The 25,921-nt window shown below is 44.0% G+C and overlaps 1 protein-coding gene across 1 annotated transcript in view; it reads left to right on the top strand.

Annotated features, from left to right (window-relative positions):
* WWOX (WW domain containing oxidoreductase) overlaps positions 1-25,921 on the top strand; it is a 970,358-nt gene that overhangs the window by 55,693 nt on the left and 888,744 nt on the right. Inside the window, exon 5 of the mRNA XM_003791310.3 lies at positions 3,841-3,947. Coding sequence (XP_003791358.1) covers positions 3,841-3,947 — 107 coding nt within the window. The remainder of the gene's footprint in view (positions 1-3,840; positions 3,948-25,921) is intronic.

Here is a 25,921-nt window from a genome sequence, read left to right as displayed (position 1 = left end):
AAAAAAAAAAAAAAAAAAAAAAATGGGCCCAGAGGCTCACGCCTGAAATCCTAGCACTCCGGGAGGCTAAGGTGGGTGGATCACTTGAGTTCAGGGGTTGAAGACCAACCTGAGGAAGAGGGAAACCCTGTCTTTACTAGAAATAGAAAAATTAGCTGAGTCTCGTGGCACATGCCTGTAGTTTCAGCTACTCAGGAGGCTGATGCAGGAGGATCGCTGGAGCCCAAGAGTTTGAGGTTGCTGTGAGCTAGGCTGATGACACTGCATTCTAGCCTTGACTTTGTCTCACACAAAACAAATAAAATAAAAATGTGGCTACTACAGAATGGCTAAGAATTGTGTGTATCACTTTTCCCCCAGTCTCCTACATCATTTATTTCTCCTTTAATACCATCTGATGAGACTGTGAGGAAAAATATTTCTGATCGTTGCATTGACCTGGAAACTTCAAAGGGACCCAGAGCCCACCATTTCTCCCAGTTCTTCTGGATAAAGAAGTCCCGGGCTTACGAGGGAAGTGATGTGTGGCTGTTTCATGTTGCTGCCATATGGCTGTCAGCATTTCATTAGCCTGATTGATGGGGCACATCCGTCAGCAAGATTTCATCCCCTGCCTGCCCCCAGCCTGTATTGGAACAGCTGGGCTCCAAAACCTGGTGTTTTACTTCTCTCTCTTCTCCAAACCAATCTAGGTGCCTCTGGCTCACTGGTTGTGATAAGGGGTAAAATTGGTGTCACAGGTAAAAATGAGTAAATTTCAGATTTTATTGTTTTCTTGCCTCACAGCTTGGCGATAGGGGTTCACAAACCTAAGAGGAGGCAAACAGGTGTAGGTGAATATTTCACATTTGAAATCCCTTGTGTATTATTTTAGCATCTAAGTATTAGAACTCATCCTTAGGAAATAAGTGGATATTTTGGAATGCAGAATTTCACAGAATCTCAAAAAATAACTTCAGGTTTGTCTCAACATTGAAGTTTTTCTAGGACCTTGTTATTGATTTCTAATTTAATTTCATTGTGGTTAAAGAGCATGCTTTCCAATTTTAGTGTTTTCAAATTTGGCAAGACTTGCTTTGATCTCTGTCCATAGTCAATTTTGATAATATTCCTAGGGAACTTGAATGTATATTTTGCTGCTACATTCACTGTTTAGCATATTCAATTATTTCCAGTTTGTCAGTTATGTTCAAATCTTCTGTGAACTTTCTTTTTGTATCTAATTTTTATTTTGTCTGTTACCAAGAGGGACATGTTAAAATCTCCCACTATGATTGTAGATTTCTTTGTTTATCCTCTTAATTTTGTCAGTTTTTGACTTATATAGGAGAGACTGTTACTAGGTACATACCAATTTAGAGTCAATGTATATTCTTGTGAATTGATATTTACCATTATGAAATATGAGGCTTTTTCTCTTGTAATACTTCTTGCTTTCTGAGATTTGCATAGCTATTCCTGATTTTTTTCAGCTCATGTTACGTGGTATATCTTTCTCATTTCTTTAAACTTTTTTCTTTATATTTAAACATACAAAAAAATAATGCATATTCTTTTAAAAGGAACATTTTGTGTGTGTGTTTTATCTAGTCCGGCAACCTTTATCTTTTAATTGCAATCTTTAGTCCATTTATATTTAATGTAATTACAAATCTGTTTGGGTTTGAATGTACCCCACCTTATTACTGGCTTCCTATTTAACTTGTGTGGTTTTTGTTTATTCCTTTCTTGCCTTCTTTTTATTGTTCTACTTTTTTTTTTGTTTCCCATTAGCTTGTTAAATTTGTAGAGATTACAAATTGGATCTTTGACTTATTAAAGTCTAATATAAATCAGTACTATATTACTTTCTGGATGAAACAAAGGCCTTAGGATAATCTCACCTCTTATGTGTTATTATTATTAATATAATCATTCTTGCTGCATGTTTTAATACAAAAAAATATTACTGTCATTATTTAGTCTTTCCATGTCTTCACTCTTTACATAGTTCTTTGTTGCTTTTTGCATTTCTCGAATTTTAGCAAGGGTCATTTTCTTTCTGCCTAAAGATAAGCCTACTAATGAATCAGATTTGTTTTGTCCAAAAATTGTTCTCTTTTATTTTTATTTTTTTTATTATTTTTTGTTCTCTTTCATTTTTGAAGGATATTTTCACCAGGTATAGAATTCCAAGATAGAAGTTTTATTTCTTTCAGCCCTGGCTTTCATGTTTTCATGGAGCGGTATAGCTATCAGTGTTACTGCTTGTCTCTTAACTGTTCTGAGACTATCTTCAGTTTTCAGTAGTTGTATTGTCCTATGCATTGGTGTGAAACGTCTATTTATGTATCTATCTGTTTTATTCTGTTTGTGGCTTAATTCTTGAATTTGTGACTTGGTATCTTAAATTAATTTTGGAACATTACCAGCCATCATGTATTCAAATGTTGCTTATGTCTTAATCTACTGGGACTAAGATTACATGTATGTGTAAGAGCATAAGAAAATGGGCTTCACATGTCTCTTTTGTTCTTTGCTTTATTTTTTTTTACCCTCTTTATGTCTTATTTTAGATATTTTTAAACTTATTTTCTAGTTCCCCAAATCGTATCTTCAGCGTTGTCTTGTCTTTTGTTAAACCTTTACGTTGAATACTTAATTACTCTTACCATGTTTAAGTTTCAGGGTATTTGGTTTTTTTTTTTTTTATTATTGTTTATAGTTCCCTGGCAAAATTCTCCACCTTATCTTTTAGTTCCTTTAACATATTAGTCAGAGTTCTTTAAATCGCTTTTTCTGCTGATGTTTTTAGGTGGATCACTTATACATGTGTTTCTTTCCCCCTGGCTTTTGGTGAAATCTTGTCTTTTTGTATGCCTAGCTATTTTTGTCTTCATACCAGAGATTTTGTGTGAGAGCTTGAAATCATTGTAGACTCTTCCTCTAGAGAACATTTTTTTTTGCTTCTGGTAGGTAGATAGGGACAGATCACTTCAGTTTGATTAGAAAGAGAAATGGCTTGAAGTTGAGTTTCTACCCTTTTGAAGGCTGGTTTTTACAAGGGCACAACCCTTTAAGTCCCCAAACAAAAGTCAGGTGTATTTACCAGGGCCCTAAGCTCAGATTTGTGTTTTTATTTTTTGTTACCAGACTGCCAGTAGCTGAGCCTATCTTCCCAGGCTCTCAACTACTACTTTTGGAACCGTAATATGACTTGAGGGGTAAAAGCTGCCAAATGCTGGCCGTTTAACTTTTTCAGATCTTGACTGTAGAACTTCTGTCATTGTGTCCTTCTGATTCAGACAGACGTGTGTGTGTGTGTGTGTATACGCCCGTGTACACAGATGTGGCCAGGTGTTTTAATTGTTCTCAGTAGGAGGGTGGGTCTCAGAAACCTGGGGTGCCATTGGTGGTAGCAGAGGTAGTGGAAACACTTGTCACAGAGCAGAGCATGCTGTCCTTAACCTTCAGGGAAGGATCTGGTCCTTACTGCTGGATAAATAGCTGGCCATGCCATGAACTCCTCTTGTATGGCCTGGCCTTCAACTTGGAAATGACTGTGCCTGTTTTCTCACGCTCATACTGTTGATCGTCTGGGCCAGGTGATTCTTTGTTGTTGGGGGTCTGTGAAGCCTTTTAGCGTCCCTGGGCTTTACACCACTAGATGCCAGTATCACTTGTCCCTGTAGTTGTGGCCGCTGAAAATGTCTCCAGACATTTGTACCTGGCCCCTGGGGAAAAAATTGCCCCTGGTTGAGAACCCCCAGGGCAATGCAGTTGATGCTTAGTGAAGGCCACTCATCGTGACTCAAGGTGTGACTTTATGCTTCCTAATGGTGACTTTCCTTTACCCCACAGGGTTTGAAACTGCCAAGTCGTTTGCCCTCCACGGTGCCCACGTAATCCTGGCCTGCAGGAATATGGCGAGGGCCAGTGAAGCCGTGTCTCGCATTTTAGAAGAATGGGTAAGCACTTGACCGTTTCTGTTTTTAATTCTCCAATGCACATGCCAGGCTAAGCACGCGGAGATTTTAGTGCAGCATCTACAGTTTATTGCTTTTGGAATAACGTCTTTATTTTTAAAGTCATCTTCACTTTGTTTATTTTATGAATGAAAGGATGAGCAAGCCCATTATTATCCATGAGTTTGTTTGTAGTTCACTGTCAGTGTCATCTGCCTTATTAGTCAGTGGTTTGAAAATGTTTACTCACTTAACTCATTTGTTAAGAAAAATAAAATGTGGTTAGCACCAGGGAATGCAGCTAGGAGGTTGTTATGTGCATGGTTTTTAAGATTAGAAGGGAGTAGGCTTTAATCTTATCTCTTGTGTGTGTTTTTTCCTTTTTTTTTTTTTTTGCTTTTCTCTCTCTTTGTGGATGTTGGCGTTAATATGGCTCTGCATAAACATTTATTGAAGGCTTGCAGTGCTCTTGGGATTAGGGTGTAGCATCAAACAGAATGCAATCCTTGCCCTCATGGGCTTACCTTCTGGGAGACAAAGACCACAAAGGGATAACCAAGTTTAATGTTTAACGTGGTGTCAGGCTGCTATAAGGTTAATCAAGTTCAGCAAAGCAGAAGAGCTGTGGACTGACAGCAGAGCTCTTTCTGATGGGTGCTCAGCAGGAGCCTTCCAAAGCAGTGACATTGAGCCTGAGACCTGAATGAAGTAAAGCAGTAAGCCATGCAAATGTCAGGGAAGATACGTTCTTAGCAGTAGAAATGTCACGTGCAAAGGCCCTGTGGTGCCTGGAGAATTCAAGGGTCATCAGGGAAGCTGGTGTGGTTGAAGGAAGGTGGAATAGGAAGAGGCAGGGAAGGTGCCAGTGGGAGGTTGGAGGATGTCAGGTGGGGTCTCCAGAAAGATGTGAGGGGGTGTGAGCTAGGGAGGGATGGAAGCTGAGTGCTTATGTAACATGACCTCTGGGCTTTGCATGAAGTACAGACTGCGTTTATTCCTTCACTTGCCATTCATTCACTTGATCATGAAGTGTGTGACTATGATGGGTGCTGCACTCTGCTGCTGTTAAGGTCAAATGGCCATTGTCACTGTCTCTTCAGCACTTTTAGCCTGTCGTGGAAGACAAATTTAACCCAGGAAACTTAGGCATGAGTGTAAACTTGCAAAAATGGTGAGTGATACTGTGGGATAGTGATTAATACCAGGGAGTTGGGAGATTGTTAAGTGTCCCCGAGGAAGCAGTGATTGAGCTGAGATCTTAAAGTGGACTGGGGGAGGGTAGAGAAGGGTGAAATGGAGTGGGATAGTGGCCTGAGCAGTGGCCGGGGGAGGCGACAGATCCACGGGCATGGGGACAGTGCACGGAGCCTGCGTAATCCTTGCCAAGGCCACCTTCATTTTCTGAACACTGAAAGACGTTCTTGCCATCTTGAAGAAACAGACCATAGTTGACTTCAGAAAACTGCAAGTGTTCTGGCATGAAAATTCCGGAAAGCAAAGAGAAGGAAGATCTGTTTGTGTTTTTTCAGTATACTTCTGATGAAATATTGCAAATTCTGTATGTGTCAAATGAACTCATCTTGAGCTCTCTGGATTCATTATTTTGGGTTAAATTTTAAAAAAGGCAATGCTCTATTTTTTTTCTGATTTTCTGAGCATCTTTTTGACTAAAGGTAAAAAGTAATAACCTCTATTAGGTGGGACAGTAGTAACCTTCAGAGAGGTATAAAGCAGAGAACAAATGGTAATTCATACATATGATTTGACTCTTCGTGCAGAATGGGAAGGCAAGCGATAAACAGTGCACATTCTTTCTTCGTCTGCTCTTGGAAGGGAAACATTATTAACCATTTTTGTGTGTGCGTGTATCATTCCAGTAAAAGGTTACATATATACAAGTAAACACATGTACCATTCTGTACTTTGATTTTTTTTTCTTTTACTTAATATCATCGGAGGTCTTTCCTTATCAGTGTGTACAGATCTCTTTCGTTGCCTTTAAGGACTGCGTAATATTCCGTCATCTTATGCTATGAGTTATGTCACCAGTGTCCTTTCTGGGGGACGTGGAGGTTGCTTGCATAGTTTGCTGATGCTTGTTATTCCAGCCAAAGCCATTTTATAGTTTTCTCTTTCCTGCATGAGTCGTTACAGTTTCATGGAAGATTGGGCCTAAACTATGCTGCAGTGAACGGGCCCCCATGAGCAGAATCTTAGTAGCATATTCCTTAATTCAGGGGAATATGCTTTGAAAATTTTTGGTACTGGTTTCTTAGTTGTTGTCTACCAGGGTGGCTTCAATTTCCATTCCCAGGACAAGGTTGACAGGCGATTGTTGCCTGGCAGCACAGAGTGTCCAACTTGTAAAACGTTGCCCATTTGATGAAATATTTTAAACTAGAAACATGGCTCGGCGCCTATAGCTCAACCGGCTAAGGCGCCAGCCACGTACACCTAAGGTGGCGGGTTCGAATCCCCAGCCTGGACCTGCCAAACAACAATGACGGCTGCAACCAAAAAATAGCCGGGCGTTGTGGCGGGCGCCTGTGGTCCCAGCTACTTGGGAGGCGGAGGCAGGAGACTCGCTTGAGCCCAGGAGTTGGAGGTTGCTGTGAGCTGTAATGCCACAGCACTCTACCCAGGGGGACAGCTTGAGGCTCTGTCTCAAAAAAAAAAAAAAAAAAAAAACTAGAAACATAAAATTTCAGTGGCCCTAGCAATGCCGTAGTAACCATGGTATACAGTGGTATTAATGATTAAACCTGTCTTGGGAGATAATGCTGAGCATAATTGTTTTTGCATCTTTGAATGTACCCTCTTCTTTCCTTTGAATTCAGTGTGTAAGAGAATAAATTTCATCTTTTTTCATTCCATTTTATCTGTCATTTTCTGGATAGAGACAGATTCCTGGAACTGCTGTAATGGTTTGTGGCACCTTGGGTGCATCTCTTGATCAGTTAGGTGCCTCAGTTTCTTCCTCTCTAACGAAGATTGGATGGGGTGACCTTGAAGGCCCCCCGACTCAGTCTCTCTTTCAGCATTGGAAGCTGTAACTGGGGCCTTGTGAGTTTGTTTCATGTGCTAGAATTGTTCATTGTGTAGTTCTGCACTCTGTCTCATAGGACCTTGAGGTAGAGCGGAAATCCCAGGGAAAGAACTAATCTGGAAGCATTCATTGTCTGGGACACGGGAAAAGGAGCCAAGAGTGGATGCTCAAGACACATTTCAAACGTTTCACTTGGATTTAGTAGGTTGTGGGCTGAAGGAACTTGAACCGTTCATCACCTCTGGTCTGTTCACTGTTCTGTGTATTCTCTTGTACCGGGCTCTTCTTTTCCCCTAGATCATGATTTTGGAAGCTCATGTTTAACATCAGAAGCTGCCATCACCCTGTCATGTCACCGTGCTATTCATGTCACACAGACAGTGTGCGAAGTCCTAAGACTGCGTCGATGACCTCAGTTGGTCTTGGTCCCCAGCCACCCTCTTCCGGACCCTTGACCCCTGCTGGCCCACTTTCCTTCAGGTCCTCCCTCAGCTCAGGTCTCTGTGCAGGGATTTCATCTGGCATATCATTAAATACCACCTCCTCGTGTTTCTCAAGGTCAAGGTGATCGACTCCAGTTTTTCAAGCTGCTAGCCAGCTTGAGTGTGTTCATACTTCATCTGGGATGACTCATACCAGGATCGGGGCTGGGAAGGCGCTGCAACATATTGGCACCTCACGGGGGATTCTTACAACCGTCCAAAGTTTTTTGTTGCAGCAAAAGCTCGTTCACAAGTCTTTGGGCTGTTTGGCGCAGTGGAGACTCTATCGTGCCAAGGCTCTGCGGGCATTCTCGGCTCTGGCTCCTTCCTCCTCCCCCAGCTTTCTCTGCCCTGCCTGGTGTTTCTCTTCCTGCCTTCCCTGCATGGTCCCATTGCCGTGTTTCAGAACATTCGTGTCTGCTTCGTAGCCGGGGGAATGCTGTTCTCACGTCCACAATGGGGGCAGCTGACAGCCTCCCCACCAAATCGACCAGTCCTTGTTCTGTGCTGTGCCTCGGGCCGGGCACTTTCTCTCTCTTGTTCAGGAGGGTGTGGTGTGGGGGACTCTTCTGGAGCCTCACAGGGGCTGAGCCCAGTTGGGCCCCTTGCTTGGTCCACTGGGCTTCCCAACCCCAGGTCGCATCTCACTACCCTGCCCCACGGCCACGCTTTTCTACCCCATTCAGCATCCTAAGTGTGTGTGTGTCCTTCAGGTTTTGCTTTCTGAATCTCCTGGAGTGATTAATTTCAGGATTACTCATATTTCTTAGAGGGGGCAACTCTGCTCTGCCCTTTGTCCCTTTACATTCAAGCTATCCTTTGTTGAGCTCTCAGATTGCTTTTAGGGAGATCCAGCTATTTGGTAAAACATAATTTAAGTAAAAAACACATTCCATATAAAAGTATACTAAGACCCTGTATGTAATTACTACTATTACTACTAATTGTTTCATGGGGAAATAATATCCTGCTGAGATGGTTTAGATGCTCCAAAGTTAGAAATAAGAAAAGAAATGATAACAATTAAAACGGGATAATGCGGAGAGTGCAGAAGTAAACCATCCTCATAAACGGCCGATTCATTCAGTGTAATTAGAAAAGGAGGGAGGACCCAAGTGCAGCAATGCTTGCTGGTCGTCGCAAATACTTTGGAGGCTGGGGCAGGAGGATTACTTGCACCCAGGAGTTGGAGGCTGCAGCAGCGAGCTACGATTGTGCCAGTGAATAGCCTTCACACTCCAGCCTGGGCAACATAGACTCTGTCTCTTAAAGAAATAGGAAGAAGAGGCCCATCTAGCCTCCAATAATATTTAAATTTAAAAACTGTGTTCTATAGTCCACAGACAGGGTCTGCCGCATTTACACCCTTATGTGGATTACAGACTGCTGCCTCTTATCACTAAGACAAGCACCTAATAATCTCCTGTGTCTCCAAAGGAGCCAGTGTGTGGCTGGTTGAGTGGGAAGTGTTTCATGTTTTCAAGATGGAGGGGTGGCTCTTTTGTTATTATTATTGTTATTTTCAGAGAGTGTCTCACTATATTGCCCTGGGTAGAGTGCTGTGGCATCATAGCTCACAGCAACCTCAAACTCTTGGGCTTAAGCAATCTACTTGCCTTAGCCTCCCAAGTAGCCAGGACTACAAGGGCCCACCATGAGGCCCAGTTATTTAGATATGGGGTCTGGTTCTTGTTCAGGCTGGTCTTTGAACTCCTGAGCTCAGGCAATCCACCTGCCCTGACCTCTCAGAGTGCTGGGATTACAGGTGTGAGCTGCTGTGCCTGGCCAGGGTGACTTTTTTTTTTTTTTTACACAGCGGTAGTGTCTCCTTATTAGGACTGCGTATGACAGGTGTGTCTGAGCTCACAGTGCTATCATTCATGCTTTCCCTCACTCAGGATTTATGGGAGTAGAGTCTTTGAGGAGGTCTGTATGGCCCTATGCTGAGGCCTGAGGACATCCCAGGGGCACTACACATACAATGACTTGCTGGGTATCAAGACACCTCAAGGCTTCAGTGTCCCAAAGGAGAGCTCTCGAAAGACCTAAGGGGGCTCCCAGTTCTTCCTGCCTCCTACCCTTTTGGATTTCTAAATAGGACTTTCTCAATTTAGGTCCCTAAAACTTGAGATCTGAAAGTCAAGGCCCCGTGAAGGAAAGCGATTGAGTTGACTGGGCAGTGAGTAGATCTGAGCTCACCACCATCCCCCCCACCGGTATTTTGCCAGAGGAGCAGCAGTGGCAGATTGAGAGAGTGTGGGGGTTGTCATGAGTGGTCCAGACCTGCACTAAGTCTTTATTATGTCAAGAGTGAGACAGGAAGTGTGAAAGAGCTCGTGTTATTGGGCACTGGCCGTTAGTGATATGTGGAGCCCATTGAGTGCTATGAAATTCTGGCATCTCCTGGGGGTTGACATAGCCAGTGTATCAGAAGGATGACTCTCTTGGAGTTACTATTTCACACACCCTGGACTCCCTGGTGTGGTCTTGAACCTGTTCACCTATCAGACAGGAGAGTGACTCACCTGTGTATGGTTTGGTGCAAAGGTGTGGTTCTCAGGAAAGACTTCAAGCCCAAGCTCTCTGAACTTCTACCTTAGGACTTCATGTCTTCTAGAGATTCAGGAGGATGCGAGAGGGGTCCAGCTCTGCTACTCTTGACTTTTCATAGGCATTTAGCCAGGTTTCCCAAGCGTCCCAGAGAAGGCAAGCTGGGTGGTCTTTGTGGTGCTTTGTGCCGTGGCATCTTAGCCCATTGGCCTCAGTTCAGAAACTGGGTCTCTTTAGTGCCCCGGAGCTCACCTGCCTTTGAACTAAGGACTAAAGTACATAAAAGAATCCCTCCCTGTCCCGTATCCTTCATCTTCTACCTCTGTTGTAACCAAAAATGTCTCTAGACATTACTTAATGCCCCTGGGGTACAAATCATCCTCATTGATAAAAAGGGCTATACTGTTGTACAGTGGTGAAGATTAGAAGCAGGTACACCCTATGACCTTGGGCAAGTTTCTTCACTTTTCTAAACCTCAGTTTCTTCATCATTAAAATATCAATAATAACACCTACATCAAGGCACACAGGTGGTTTTATTAAACACGTCGTCTGTGTGCAAAGTAAGAACACATTATGGGATTAGACTAAGTGCTCAATTAAATGTTAGCTGCTGATATTAATAATGACAACAATAATTTCTTATTCAGATGTGAAAGTGCAAAGGGATCTTTTCTTAACCTCTCTAAGTGGCTGAAGAGGAGCTCTAGGGAGGATGTTTATCAGCGTGATTCAAACGAAATCGCCATGAATTCCTTTCCTGGTTTTGAATGGCGGGACCCCTCCATGGTGATAGATGCTGTATTTAGTTTGTTGATTAGTATTTTCCCGTGTAGCTCACATTAGCACTCAACCGTCATTTGAAAAGCCATCTTAATTATTTATGTGATTGCTTTTCCTTTTGTATTTATAAAGAAGGACAGTTTGCATATATCTAGGAAAGGTGATTAAGGGATTAGTCATCAGGAACAGGGAGCAGCGGTTTATATTGAAATAGTTATGGAGAAAGCAGGAGATAAGGGTAAAAATAAAAGGTTTACTAGTCCGAGGGAACAGAAGGTGCATATTCTGGGGGGAGCGCGCATGCTGGCCTGATTGTTCCCACTTGGTTGGTGGCTGAAGTGTTCCACTGATTCTGATTTTTAGTGCTGTTAATACCGGGTCCATTTATCTCCCGGGAGTAAAGGCATGAGGAAAACACTGGCAGCACCGTCTCACCGTCACTGCAGCAGCGTTGATGAGCATGGGAGATAATGACTTGAGCAGTTTTCAGATTCAGTGTGCTTGGTGCCGACCATTGTCTTAGGCACATGGGCTCCACACTTTGCTGTGCTTTTATTTTGTTTGTTTATTGAGAGGTCGAGACAGACACACATAGGGTCTCACTCTGTCACCCAGGCTGGAGGGCTGGTTCACAGACTTGTTTCTATCATATTTTATTTGTTGAAAATCCAATACTGTACCGAAAAACAATTTTTAAAGCAAATGAGGAGTGAATCTAGCGGCTGATTTAGGATGAACCATCTCAATAGCTATAACTATTAAGAATATGAATAGCGTTTATATTTTTGTTTAGCTGAAAAGCAACAGGGATGAGCCCCGTAACTGGCCTTGCAGAGGCACAGTCATAGCTCCCTGTATCCTTGAACTCCTAGGTTCCGGTGATGGTCTCACCCCAACTTCCCATGTAGCTGGGGCTACAGGCTCGTCTTCAACTCCTGTCCTCCTGCCGTGCTCCTGCCTTGGCCTCCCAAAGTGCTAGGATCATAGGCATGAGCCCCTGAGCTAGGCCTGTTGTGCTTTTAATAGACACTGACACACCGTGTTTTCATGACACATTATTAAGGAGTGATGGGCCACGATGCTAAGTAATAAATTGCTTGCACTTTTAAGGACTTCTGCAGAAATCCAGCTACTTTTAGGTTCCCTCAAATCCATTCGGTGCCTTCATGAACTGGTCTAGTTTTACTGCTTGTGGAAATTTCCCCCAATCTCTTTTGATACTAAAAGCTTAAATACCATAATTTGCATTTGCAGATGGAAGGCCGTAGGTGTGCGGCCGTCTTTTATGCAGTACGTGTGTGTGTGTGTGTGTGAGGTGCCTACAGAAGGTGGGGTGGGGAACACATAAGTCTTGTGCCTGTCTGATCTGGTGTCTTGGCTTGAAAAAGACGATCATTATTCAGGGCATGGCAAGTTACAGGACTCATCCCCATTGCTTTGAATGATCTTTAGCTAAACAAAAATATAAAAACTATTCATATTATTAATAGTTATAGATATTGAGAAGGTTCATCCTAAATCAACCACTAGATTTGTTCCTCATTTTTTTCCTTTAAAAATTGTTTTTCTGGATAGTATTGGATTTTCAATAAATAAAATATGATATAAATTAAGTCTGTGAACCAGCAAGAACTACATAAGCCACTTGCTTAAATCAATAAGCACACAGTGTCACACACACGGCAAAGATAAAGTTCTGAAGTTCTTCTTTGGAACGTTTGTTTGCAAAATATCACCTTCTTATTGTCACCTGCTGGTTGGGTTGGTTTTTGTGTTCTCACATTTGTCTGTGTACGAGGCACTGCGCTTAGCATTTGGTGGTGAAATATTTGTGTTATGTCTTAAGCCCATTGTGCAGACGAGGCATTGGAGGCAGGGAGAGGAGAAAAGTCTTCCATAAGCTCACACAATGATATATACATAGTGGATCCAGGATTTGAGGCCATATTTCCCTGACCCCAAAGCCATCTTGTTATCTATCCAAAATTCTGGCATGCTCATGGCTTATCTCTTTCTACCTATGGGCCTTGGTTCTACCCTCTGAGCTGGATGTTGTATTCATAGGGATTTGCATGTGTTAGAATGTTTCTGGGCTCATAGTACCAGGTTGCTTGTGATTCTCTGGGAAAGAGAACACTATCCATGATTTTCTGTTCTGTAATCTGGTGAAGCTGACGGAGACGGCCAAGGGAAGGTCCTTTCCCCTCCTTCCCAGATTTCTTTTGAGGTGGTAGTTGGTGTATTTACTGTTCTGTTAGTTGCCTATATGACCTTTCTTGTCACAGGCCCAGCAAAAAGTCTTTATCAGATAATACATTATTCATCCCCCTCCCAGACATAATCAGTTGCTAAAATATTCCGAGTTTTCCCTGTCTCCAGAATACTGAAATCTTGTGCCCGGTACTTAATCTCCAAGTTTTCCCTTTTCATTTCTCATCTGAAGATGCGGCGTTGACTCCGTCTTCACTGTCATTCATTGCTCTTTGATCATCGGGTCTGTGTCTTCATCTTTTTTTTTACTGGCCACTGCTCGTAGTCCTGAACCGCATCTTTCAAACTTTATAACTGTTGTGACCTTTGTATAATGAGGGCTGTGATGAACCGCAGAGTTTTAAGGAGTGAAAGTCAAGCTCAGGTGGCCAGCTCCAACCATCACTCCCAATCACGCAGAACCCAGAGCCGACGCATCCTTTTATTAACACGGGGTCCCCTGAGCTCTTATTAAGCGATTTTGACGTAGTTTGAAGAGATGGATTTCGTCCTCTGGTAGTGTTCAGCCAATGGCTAAGAGACCTGCTCCTGGCCACTCGGCATTTAAGCTCCCTTATTTAAGAGGGGAGAAAATATGCCAGAGCCTGTTTTTCAAATTTATTATGGGGCATTTAGAAAGTCTCTGATGTAGCTAGTGTTACATTAAACAGAGAGGAGAAGTGGTTCTTGTGCTGGTAAAACCTCCCATGCAAGGACAAGCAGCGAGACAGCTGTGCTAGAGGCAGCCGCTCTCGGATCTGGGCAGTGTGAGCTGCAGGAGATTTGGGTTTATTTTAGACTAATATGTAAATAGCAGCGAATCTTAATTTACACAGAGGCAGCCCAGTGGGACAGAAGGAGTCCCAGCTTTGGAGACAGTTAATGATGGAGAGAAGTGAAGGTGGCAGGGCCCACTCTCTCTGTTCCTGAGGATTCTTCTGGAAGTCATTACCGCCCCCCAGTCAACTGGAGGTTGCACATGTCACCAGGTTTTGAAGATATTATGAAAGGAAGCCTTGAGCATGGCTGTGGTGGTTTTAAAATCTGTCAATAAAATCTTTGATAATCATCCTTTCAAGTAGCAGAGCCTAATTCTCCTCCCTTGAGTTTGGGCTGTACCTAGTGACTCAAACATGGCTGAAACAACAGGGCATGACTCCCGAGGCTACCTGTGCTTGAAGCCACTCCTAGTGGCTTCCTCCTTGCTCTCACTTTTGGTCAATTCCCTCTAGGGGAAGCCAGCCGCCATGGAGTGAGGATGCTCAAGCTGGCCTGTGGGGAGGCCCCTGCGACACAGAACCAAAGCCATGGGCATGAACCCTCTTGGAATCCTCCAGCCCAGTCAAGCCTTCAGATGACCACAGACCCCCACCTGGACAGATCATATCGTGAGAGATCTCGAGTCAGAACCATCCAGCAGCTAAGCCCCTTCTGAATTCCTGACCCACAAATTTGTCATGATACAAACTGTTTACTGTTATAAGCCACTAGGCTTTGGAGAAAATTTGTGACGATTGTTATAACTAATACAGGATCTGTGGCCTCCATGGGAGAGGGAGTTCTGACAGAAAGCAGATAGTGAGTTTGAAGGATGAAACATGCACGGGTCCCTAGCAGGCCCCATCACATGCAAGGTGTCCTTGATGTTCTGAGGGTAGCATCGACCCCCCAGGGTCACTTTGACCTCTCTCCAATGTGCAGACCTCTTTTATATTCCAGCACCCCTAATCAGGGTGATCCTGCTTTGGCATAAGCTCCTCCTCTGATGGGTAACCCCCTTCCTCCCCAGGCAGTCATCGTGTTCTGCACCTCTCTTAATGACAAAATTCTCCCTTATATTGAAGGCAGAATCCTCCTCCTCTCCTCCCTACTGGCCCTGGTTCTACTCTCTAAGTTAAACTGGCTGCCTTCTTATTAGAACCCAACTAATACCTCTCTCAAATTCCCTAAATAATAAATCTAAAGTGATTGAAGCTATCAGGTCACTAAAGTTGGCAGTGAGATCCTGCAACCTCTGTCCCCCTTTTATTACTGTAGCCTGGGACATGCACAGGCCATCAGCTGGGGAGCATGCAGACGCGGGAGCTCAGACCCACTTCGCCTTCCCTGGAGTTAATGAATCAGCGGGAAGGAAGAGCACAGTCTGTCTTTTAAATGACCGAGGAACACTGCACTTATTTACTGACAATTCTCAGAGTCTAATTGTTCCAACTACAATGCGGTCTGTAAACTGGGTAGCTGGGAGAGACTTCAATGCATCTTTGTAATGGCTTTGTTGTTGTTTATTGAGAGGGACTAATTAACTTTGATTATTGCACTAATATTATGGCACTTTGACAGCCCTTCAGATTTATGACTCTGGGAAAATAAACAAATGAAATGCAGGTGCTGGAGCAGAAAGAATAAGTTATTACTGAACTTTAATTACTTGGAATGTGTAGCCAGGAGAGAATTAGTTGATGAATTACAGGATGCTTAAAATCTACATCACATTGTAAGCAATAAGAAGACAAAAATACTAAAGGAGGGGGTTGGAAGGTGCTATTACTAAGGCAGGAAAGGGTAGGGCACATCTGGAGTGGTCTCCACGGAGTTTCATTGATTAATCCCCATGGTTTCCAATGGCTCGGAAACTCCCACGGTGTTACTCAAGTGTGGTCCCGGACCTGCCAGAGCAGCAGCACCTGAGAACTTCTTAGAGATGTGAATTCTCAGGCCCTACCCCAGAGCTTCAGGATCAGAATCCCTGGAGGTGGGGCCTGAAATCTGTGCTCCACAATCCCTCCAGGAGCTCCTGATGCCTGCCAGAGAGGCGATGCACGGCCGTGCAGTGCTCATAACTGTTTGCTTTTTCTTTTATAAAAGGGCAAGTTCAAATTTTTATCTTTGCTTATGAAACTCAAATGTTTTCCCAGCCCAGCTCTCCCAACTATCCCTAACACTTTGTTAAAAATGTACAAATATTTGTTTAACATCTATTATGTGCTAGGTCTAGTGGGTGATGCAAGATAGTTCAGAGGGATTTGACGGATCAGGTGACACCCCCAAACTGGAACCAGTGCCAGCACCTGGTGAGCATGGTGAGAGCAACACTCCCAGGACCTGTGTGCTTCAAAGTAGGAGCCTGTGAAGGAAGACATAGTGGCAGACTGTGGTCTGCACCCTGTCTGCAGCCCAACTGGCGGGGGCACATGTGGAGGGAGGGAAGGGCGTGAACAGAGCGTGACTGGTCTGTCCTAGGAATGGTACTAGTCAGGTTTGGGTGTGGTGTGGGGGACGGGGCTGGAGACGCGCCATCTGACAACAGACCATTCGGGAGTTTGGATTCCAGTCTTAGGAGAGTGGACTTTATTCACTTAAGTCCTTGCTGCCATCGAAGGGTCTGAGTGGGGGCGATGCAGCCCACATGTAGTGATGCAGAAAGACAGATGCTAAATTGGGGGCGCAGCAGTGAGGCCTGGAGATGCTACTGACCCGTTAGCCACGGTTCAGGTCAGCAGCGGTTAGAGCGGCAGAGGTGAGCTGGAAAAGACGAGAGGGTGCTGAGCAGCCCGCTTAGTTCCTGACATTCAAGGAATACTTTAAAATCCATCAACCGAGTCCCACAGGCTAAAAATAATGAGCTCCTTTAACAGTGCCTGCTCTGAGGACCTTTCACAAATTTTAAGGGAAAGCATTCCTCAAATTTAGAAACTGCAAAAACTCAGAGAAACTCGCTTACTTCTCTGTCGCCTTCTCTTAATGGAAGGTGATGAGACACTTTGATGCTCAAACCCAGAAGAGTTGAAGAGTGAAATGAACAAGGAGAGGAACTGGGAAGCCCCAGTCATCTAACCAGCCAGCCCCAGAGGGAACTGGGGTAAATTCAGGCCTGGCTGCCCCTGGTCCCTGTACTTCCAGTGTCTTCCTGTTACTTAGAGCCTCCTTTGTTCCCACAAAAGCTCAGCTGGCCTCCAGCTCAAGGCTGTTTCTAGTTTTCAGACAGCTGAAAGCCTGACCGTGACTCCAGATCTCTTATTGTCAAGCGGACTGCTAAGTTTTTATTCTAGAGGTTCTTTTGTTCATTTGCTTTCCACCACCTTCTGGAACCTTCCCCCACTTATGGGGAGTGACGAGTACTTGAAGCCTAGGAGTGTGTTTTTATGTTAGACAGAGCCAAGGCTTTTCATGGTGTCAGTCTCCTACCCAGGGTTCATGTACTGACACGTAATAGTGCCTGTCATTTCAGAGTGGTCTTCTGTTTGGGATGGTTCCCAGCTTGTCCATCTGTAAATGTGGACAGCGTGGAGCCAGTTAAATGTTTACCCTGGGTTCCCTGGGTCAATTTGCATCACGGGAGGAGATGCTGGAACACTTGGCGGTGCCGTTAATGACGATAATCAAACTGCAGGCTTGGGTCACTGTTCCTGACATCCTTGCAGGCCTGCCAGCACTGACATTTTGGGGGAGACAGCAAAGAAAAGCAGAAATAATTCTGTAGCACTTTAGATTATCTGTTTAAAATAACATTTCCTTTAGTCACGCGTGACCCACTGGGCTCTGCATACTGTTTTAGCCAATACTTTGAGGGTGCAGCAATGATCTGAGTGAACTTATACAAGAATAATATGAGGCCAGATTTAGGGATGAATTAGTGAAGCTGTTTGTCATCTTAGGAAGAGTTATGAATGAACAGATTACATTTGGGTATACCGTGGTTGCAAATTGGTAACGTTTTTGGATGGCGAAGGGCTTTCTTTCTAAGATCACCCAATTTAACTCCCCTGCAAGATGTCCGTACAGGGTAACTTTCTGTATGGGGTAACTTAGACAATTATGCCTTCTTATTTATTTTGTTTTATTTATTTATATTAAATCATAACAGTGTACCTTTATGGGGTACAATGTGCTGATTTGATAGACAATGTGGAATGCTTAAATCAGACTGATTAACATAACCATCATCTCACTTATTTGTTGTGGTAAGACATGTATACTATACTCTTAGTCAGCAGTTCCTCAACCTGTGGGTCGTGACCCCTTTGGGGGTCGAACGGCCCTTTCACAGCGGTCGCCTAAATACAGCCTGCATATCAGATATTTACATCATGATTCATAACAGCAGCAAAATTACAGTTATGAAGTAGCAATGAAAATACTTTTATGGGTGGGGGGCACCACAACATGAGGACCTGTATTAAAGGGTCCCGGCATTAGGAAGGTTGAGAACCACTGCTCTTAGTAGATTTGAAATGTACCATTGCATTGTGCACAGTAGGTAAGGTCCCACCAAATACCCTCCCTCCTGCCACCCTCTTCCCTTCCCCTCCCCACTTCTTTCTTACCCTCCTTCTTTCTGGACTATAGTTGTGTTTTATCATTCGTATGAATGTGTAAGTGATGATATATTGGCTTCATAATAGTCTTGAATACATTGAATACTTTTTCCCCCCATTCTTAAGATACTGTACTGAAAAGAATATGTTTCAATTCCATCCAGGTATATAGAAAACTTGCAAAGTCTCTATCCTTTTTTATGGCTGCATAGTGTTCCATGGCATACATTTACCACAATTTGTTAATCCATTCACGGGTTGATGGGCATTTGGGCTGCTTCCATGACTTGGCAATTATGAATTGGGCTAATTATGCTTTCTTTGGAGACACATTATCCTGCTGTTTATTTGCCTATGGTAGAAAAAAATAGATATGTTTTTACAAAGAACACAGAAATGCCTGTGGGGCAGGAAGATGACACCTGCCACTTCATGACCAATTGGGTGGTATATTTAACTGGCTGCCATGTTTTCATGATAATAATAATATTGTTAACTAGTATTGGGTTCTAGTCACAGTGCTAAGCACTTTAAATGCATTAATTCAGCAGATTTTGTGACACCTCTATGAGACAGCTGCCATCACAAATCCTATTTGCAGATGAAAATCTGAGGTGCTGAGGAGTTTGTCGACGCTCACGCAGCAGCAGAGACTAAATGCCATGGAGCGTAGGAACTTCGCTTGTCTTGCTCGTCTTGGTCCATAAGAAGGACTGAGTCAATATTTGTTGAGAGAGTGAGAAGGTAGAAGAGTGACAGCTGAGCCTACAGAGTTACAACCTGGGCGGCAGGATGCTGCCCCTGCACAAAGGGCAGGTAGTTTGGGTTTTGGAAATCAGACCAGCAGAAGGTGCAAATATGTTTTTTGTTAGGTATTGAGCTATGTAAGTTAATTTTCACATTGATGCTACTGGAATGTCCCTAATTCCTTAAGTACCTCCTAGCTTGATAGAGAGAGGCTTGTTATCTAGAGTACATTGTATTAAATGCGTGTCAGTCCAGTGCTTTGAAAATTACTAGACATTCTGGAAAAGTGGGAGTTGGCTATAATGAAGAATGGACTCATACATTGACTTGATTTTGAAGGACGGAAAGATGAGACTTTTGGCTCAGCGCCTGTGGCTCAAGCGGCTAAGGCACCAGCCACATATACCTAAGGTGGCAAGTTCGAGTCCAGCCCGGGCCCGCCAAACAACAATGATGGGTGCAACCAAAAAAATACCCGAGTGTTGTGGCAGGCGCTTGTGGTCCCAGCTACTTGGGAGGCGGAGGCAGGAGACTCGCTTGAGCCCAGGAGTTGGAGGTTGCTATGAGCTATGATGCCATAGCACTGTACCCAGGAGGACAGCTTGAGGCTCTGTCTCAAATTTTAAAAAAAAATGAGCCTTTCTGGAGAACCCAAGAGTACAGGGGACTATTTTAAAGAGCTCGGGGGTGGAATCCAGGAGGCTTCTGGGCTTTGCTTGAGGGGGTGTGTTCTCAGAGAGATTAGGTTGAGCAGAAATTAGTAACTGCTTTAAAAATTGAAAGGCTTAACATGTTAGCGTTTGGGAGATAAATATAAAAACCTTTTTGTTTCCTATTGCTTAGGGCAGAAAGAACAGGCCGTGTTGGCTTTGCTTCTAATGTCCCTCTTCCTTTTTGGTTCATGAGTAATTGTCCTGAAGCCGGTCAAGATAAATGCAAACTGAAAGATAAATTAATGAGAGCAAGAGGAGAGAAACAGGGAGAAATGGGACACACACGCCCAGAGGACAGAGACACAGGGACGAAGGACAAAGGCAGAGAGGGACTGAGGTAGACAGAGAAGGTCTCTAGCAATGTTTCTATGGGGTTTCAGCGTCATTCTCTGTCTGATGGGGAGGTAGAGGCGTGTTGATCACTGTTCTCAACATTCTCTGATCATTTCTTGCTTGGAAAGGAGGAAATTAGAATTGTTGAGCTATGATTTGTTTTAATCAGAGAGAAATTGTCTAACATAAATCTCTCTGTGAGCGCTGGAGAAGCCCTAAAGCGGCCAGGAGGAAAAAAAAAAAAAACATATCAATACTTTGCAAAGGAGGAATGATTGTTCCAATTCGTGGCTTAATTGACTTTAAGCCTTAATGAAACTCAGGCCAGAGCGGGCAGCACCCTCCGCGGCTGGGATCAACAGCGAGCTCTGCATCAGGAGAGGAGGAATTTAGGGTGGTTATTTGTTTGCTTCTTTGCTAGTGATGCAATTTTCTAATTGACTAGGGTTACCTAATACCAGATAATATTTTTTTTTCTCCCTGTAAAGAACGTAATTTTTTTTTCTGACTAACGCAGTAATTTATTTTAAATTACAGCTTTTTCTATAGGAAGCCTTCATTTATGTTAGCTTATCGTTCCCCAAGTGAAATTTTACTGATGCTGTATAATTAAATATAGATTTTTTTTAAAGATAGCATATATTTTAAATTTATAAGTAGACAAACTAGGGGAATATAAAGTCTTTATTTAAGAAGAATAAATAGCCCAGTCTATTCGCATGCTGGCCCTTGGAAGGGATTCATTTAGCATTGGCCTGTCCCAGGTCAGTACTAGACTCCGTCTTGGGAAGGACTGGCTGACTTCATCAATCTGAAAGGATTAGGCCAGAAGTCCTCAACCTTTTTGCTACCAGGGACCAGTTTTGTGGAAGAAAATTTTTCCACAAACTGGGAATGGAGAGGGATACTTTGGGGATAATTCAAGTACATTATGTTTATGGTTCACTTTATTTCTATTATTAGTGCGTTGTCATATACGTGGGTCATTATGAAAGTTTTGAGACACACAAAAACCCAGAAGTAAAATCCGCCTGGACAGAAGCAGATGAAGGCCTCCCAGCAGCACCAATAAGCCCAGCAAGGGGAAACTCACACAGGTGAATAAGAAAGGACGCTGTCGACTGTGTTTCTTGGAAGTGAAATAATGGATCATTGCACAGTCTGTCTCAAAACTTTCGTAGTGACCCATGTATATAATAATTACACAGCTCACCATAATGCAGAGTCAGAGGGAGCCCTGAGCTTGTTTTGCTGTAACTAGACGGTCCCATCTGGGGCTAAGGGGAGACAGTGACACCCCAAGTGTGTTATGTCCTCAGCTCCATCTCAGATGAAGGTACAACCTGGATTCCTGAAATGCACAGCTTACCGTAGGGTTCGTGCCCCTGTGAGAATCCTGTGCCCGCCCCCCCCATCTGACAGAAGGGGAGGCTCCAGCTGTGAGTGATGTGAGTGACAGGGAGCGGCTGTGAATACAGATAAAGATTTGCTCCCTTGCTCCTGTCCCGGTCACCTCCTGCTGTGCAGCCTGATTCCTAGGTCTATGCTCCCAGTTGGGAACCATGGGGTGCAGACTCTGTGATACAGGTTTAAGTGATAGACCTAGGATTTGATCTGGCTAAATCTGCATCTCGTCTCTGCCATTTACATGAACCAGGTGACCGTCACCTCTGTAACATGGGGGTGATAACATAACGGAAGCCACAGAGCTGCTGTGAAGATTAACTGAAGTCCTTTGAAGTGCTTAAGGTGGTACTTGAGTACTGGGACTGGTGCCTAGGGTGTGCTATCCAGGTGCTAGCAAAGAAGAAAACCACTGCCTGGGGCCCGGGGGTGGTCTGTCCGCCCCCCCGCCCCCGCCTGCCTCTCCAGGCTCACATCTGATCATTCTCTCTCTTTTTTTTTTTTTTTTTTTTTGAGACAGAGCCTCAAGCTCTCCCCCTGGGTAGCGTGCCGTGGCATTACAGCTCACAGCAACCTCCAACTCCTGGGCTCAAGCGAGTCTCCTGCCTCCGCCTCCCAAGTAGCTGGGACCACAGGCGCCCGCCACAACGCCCGGCTATTTTTTGGTTGCAGCCGTCATTGTTGTTTGGCGGGTCCGGGCTGGGGATTCGAACCCGCCACCTTAGGTGTACGTGGCTGGCGCCTTAGCCGGTTGAGCTATAGGCGCCGAGCCCATTCTCTCTCTTGTTCTAACCTTATCAAACTCTCTGCTGTTCCTAAACCTTCCCTACTCTCTGCATCTTGGCACAGAATATTTCCTCTGCTTGGAAGGACCTCAGCCAAGCTTGTCCTCCTAACATCTGCCTCTGTGTTCTGATACTCTCTGCTCCTGGGTTTCTTTCCTGCACTTCTCTTCCCTCTCTCCCTCCCTCCCTCCCTCCCCACCTCCCTCCCTCCCCACCTCCCTCCCTCCCTTCTTTCCATCATTCAGCAGATAGTGTCAGCCCCTTTCTCTGGGTCAGGCACGACCAGTGGTGTGGCAGTGACAATGAGCGTGTGGTCCAAGATTTTGTATTTAAATATGCACCGATCCCATTGTGCTTTGCTGTTTTACCTGTTGGTTGCCCTATGTAGTCAATAAACATTTATGGGTGCTATTGTATGCCAGGCGTCCCACTGGACTCTGAGCTTATGTGGATACACTAGGCATTGTCCTTGTCCTCAAAGGCTCTAAGTGTGGCTGCAGATATATAAATCAATAATAATAATAATCATATCAAGCACACTACTAGGGACGTGTGTGTGTGTATGAGTGTGTGAGTGGCCTGGTTTATGTCCTGAGCTGTCTAATATTTGGGCAGTGGCAGACACAATCCCTGCGTTTCTCATAACATTTAGATGGGGTAGGACCAGTCGGTCAGGATGGCAAGAGGTTTTCTTGGACTCTGGCAGCCTAGTTAGTGGTTGGGGACATGGGTTTTGGAATCAGACCAGTGTAGGTTAGAATCCTGGCTCTGCCAGTCCCTTGCGGTGCTGTCACCTTAGTCATGGTGCTCTTCCATGTGTGACTGTACCTTCCTACGGAAAATGGGGCCACCGCACTTCTGCACCAGAGGGTGCTTGTCAGGATTAAATGAGATAACAGTACCTAACTAGAGGCACACGCTCGGTAACACTTGCCAGGTGCTGCCCAGCCAGCTGAAAGCTTCGGAATGTTGCCTCTTGGTGCCTCGTACCCACCAAGGTTCCCCCCACCTCTTCCTCCCTCAGTCCACGCTCTTGGACCCACAGGGGGCTGGGTTCTTGGTGCCAGGCCGAGCCTCCTCTGGGTGGATTTGATTCCTGTTCAAACAAAGCTTCCTCACTGTGGTATTGGATTTTGTAGGATGGTGACAGTTTCCAGAAACCTCTGGTCCGTGAGCCAATTTGGAGAAAATTGAATCATTCTCTGTGCCTTTCGGCTCGCATCCTAAAAGACTGAGCAAATACTCTGGGCAGGCTTCAGCAGCTTCCCATCAAGGGCGCAATCACAGCCTCTGAAATAAAAACATCCCCCATTGCTCTCTGCGTGTGAAGCTGGATTCTGTGCTTGGCACAGACCTCGGTGCTCATGATAACACTTCCTTCCACCGTATCAGAAGATCCTAAGAAGGCAGAATCCACTTAACATGCTCAGTGCTTCTCCATACGGGCATAAAAAAGAAAAAGTCGGAGCTGTCAGGATCCCAAACGTTCAGTGGCATTTCCAGCTAGAGGTAGGGTAGGTCTTTTGAAGTCTTCAGAGAAGTGGTTTTATATTCAGATTCGTGGAGCTGGGCTGGACTGGGACAGGCAAGGTTCTTAACGTGGGAATTCACTTGGTGGTTTCCCATCCTGCCGGAGAAATTGACTTCATTATCACCGTCGCCAGGACCCCTCTGTAGAAATAATCATGAATTTAGTAACTCACAATTGTAAGCATTTTATGATTTGTGGAGAATTTATATGTGCCTGAAAATGGATGAATTAAAAATATTAAACAGCTTAAGCCTGCACCCACACGAATGAATCCTTGAGATCTATTTTTTCCCCCCTGCTTGTACTATAAACATATGGCATGAATTTTCTGCGCTCATTACAGATGCTGAGAGAAGGCAAAGACAAATATTTATATTACATTCATGTTTTACAGTAAAAACACTGTTCGGTTTGTTTATACAGTTCCACTGTTATAGTTTTTATGGTTGGTAATGAAACCACTGTACAGCAGAGCCTGGGTTATATAGCAGATCCGATAAGCCCTAATATTCAGGGAGATAGCCTGGATGGGATGGTCGATGCCACATGTGCACAGTCCACGATGGAATTATGTGTTAGGGCAGACCAAGTTATGCTGTAATAACAAACACCCTAAGACGCTCTGGGCCGCAGAGCAACAAAGGTTTATTTCTGGCTCAAATTGCATTTCAAACTCCTGAGTCGCTCAGAGGGCTCTGTTTTGATGGGATTTCGCTCAGCCACCTGGGCAGACACAGCAGCCTGCCTTGCTGGATGTTGGGACAGAGGATGAGGGAGGTGTGCTGACCCATGCTGCCCACATCCCCCAGCACTGCTCACATCCCAGGTGGCCAAGGCAAGTTTTATGGCCATGGAGAGGTCGAGTGTGCAAACTTCGCATGCGTGTCGAAGGAGACGGAGAGCTGGAACATCAGAACAGGGAAAGGCTTCCTTCTGCAGCCACTAGGAGCTTTTTTGTGGTTACATCACTGATATTCTAGTTTTAATGCAACTTTATCAGAAGGATACAGAAAAGGTGTCAGGCTCTCATGTGTGTTTGTGCCCAAACTCGTTAACATTGGAGCCTTCATTTAAAGATGATCTGGATGGAAGGGATTCTCCACTTTCCCCAGGAACACATCATAGTGCTTATAAGTCTTCAAAGCTACAGACGTTGTTCAAGTTGAACTGTGATGTGCTTTTGTTATAAATTAACACATCTGGACGCCCATTGGTAGAGAGCTTTCGGTACATTACATTCAAGTGGGATATCTTCCCACCATAAATTAGGCATGAAAGGCTGGAAATATGCATTTATTCAAAGGCAATAAAAAGGGGCAATTGTGAAAACAGCTCAAGGTGATTTTTAATAGCAACTTAAAGATGGCATCTGGGTCTGAGACGCCTGACAGGGTAGCCAGTGGCCACATGTGGCCATCGGATGCTTGAAATGTAGCTGGTCAGGATTGAAATTGAGCTGTAAATATAAAACATCATACTCATTGGGCTTCAAAGGCTTAGTATAAAAACCAAAATATTTAATTAACATTTTTATATAGGTTCCACCCCAAAATGCTAACGTAGATATACTTGGTTAAATAAAGTATTATTAAAGTTTGGTTTTACCTTTTTGAAATAGCTACTAGACAATTTCATTGTTATGCAGGTAACTTGCGTTATTTCCTTGGGTTATCACTGATCTAGAGGGTAATTATTGGGGGGAAATGTATAGTCTGATATTTCTGTCGGAACTGATAGTTTACCATGATGACTGGTATCCTTTGAATTGATGGAATTCTCTATATTAGTCTTTTTTAAACTTTTATTTTAAAACCAATTTTATACTTTCAGAAAAGTTACAAAGAAAAGTATAGAGGGTCCCAGCCTCTCCAATGATGACCGTGGTCTCAAATTCAAGTCTAGGAGATGGGCATTGGCCCAGTAGTATTAACTAAATTACAGGTTTTATTTGAGTTCCACCAGTCTTTACATGTACTCGTTTGTGTGTGGGTCTATGTGTACAGTTCCATGAAATGTTATGACATGTATACATTTGGGT

This window comes from Otolemur garnettii, unplaced genomic scaffold (assembly GCF_000181295.1).
Source record: "Otolemur garnettii isolate 467f Iridium unplaced genomic scaffold, OtoGar3 scaffold00047, whole genome shotgun sequence".
NCBI lineage: Eukaryota > Metazoa > Chordata > Mammalia > Primates > Galagidae > Otolemur > Otolemur garnettii.
Note: the sequence above shows the minus strand (reverse complement) of the source record. Positions and strands in the feature narration are given on the sequence as shown.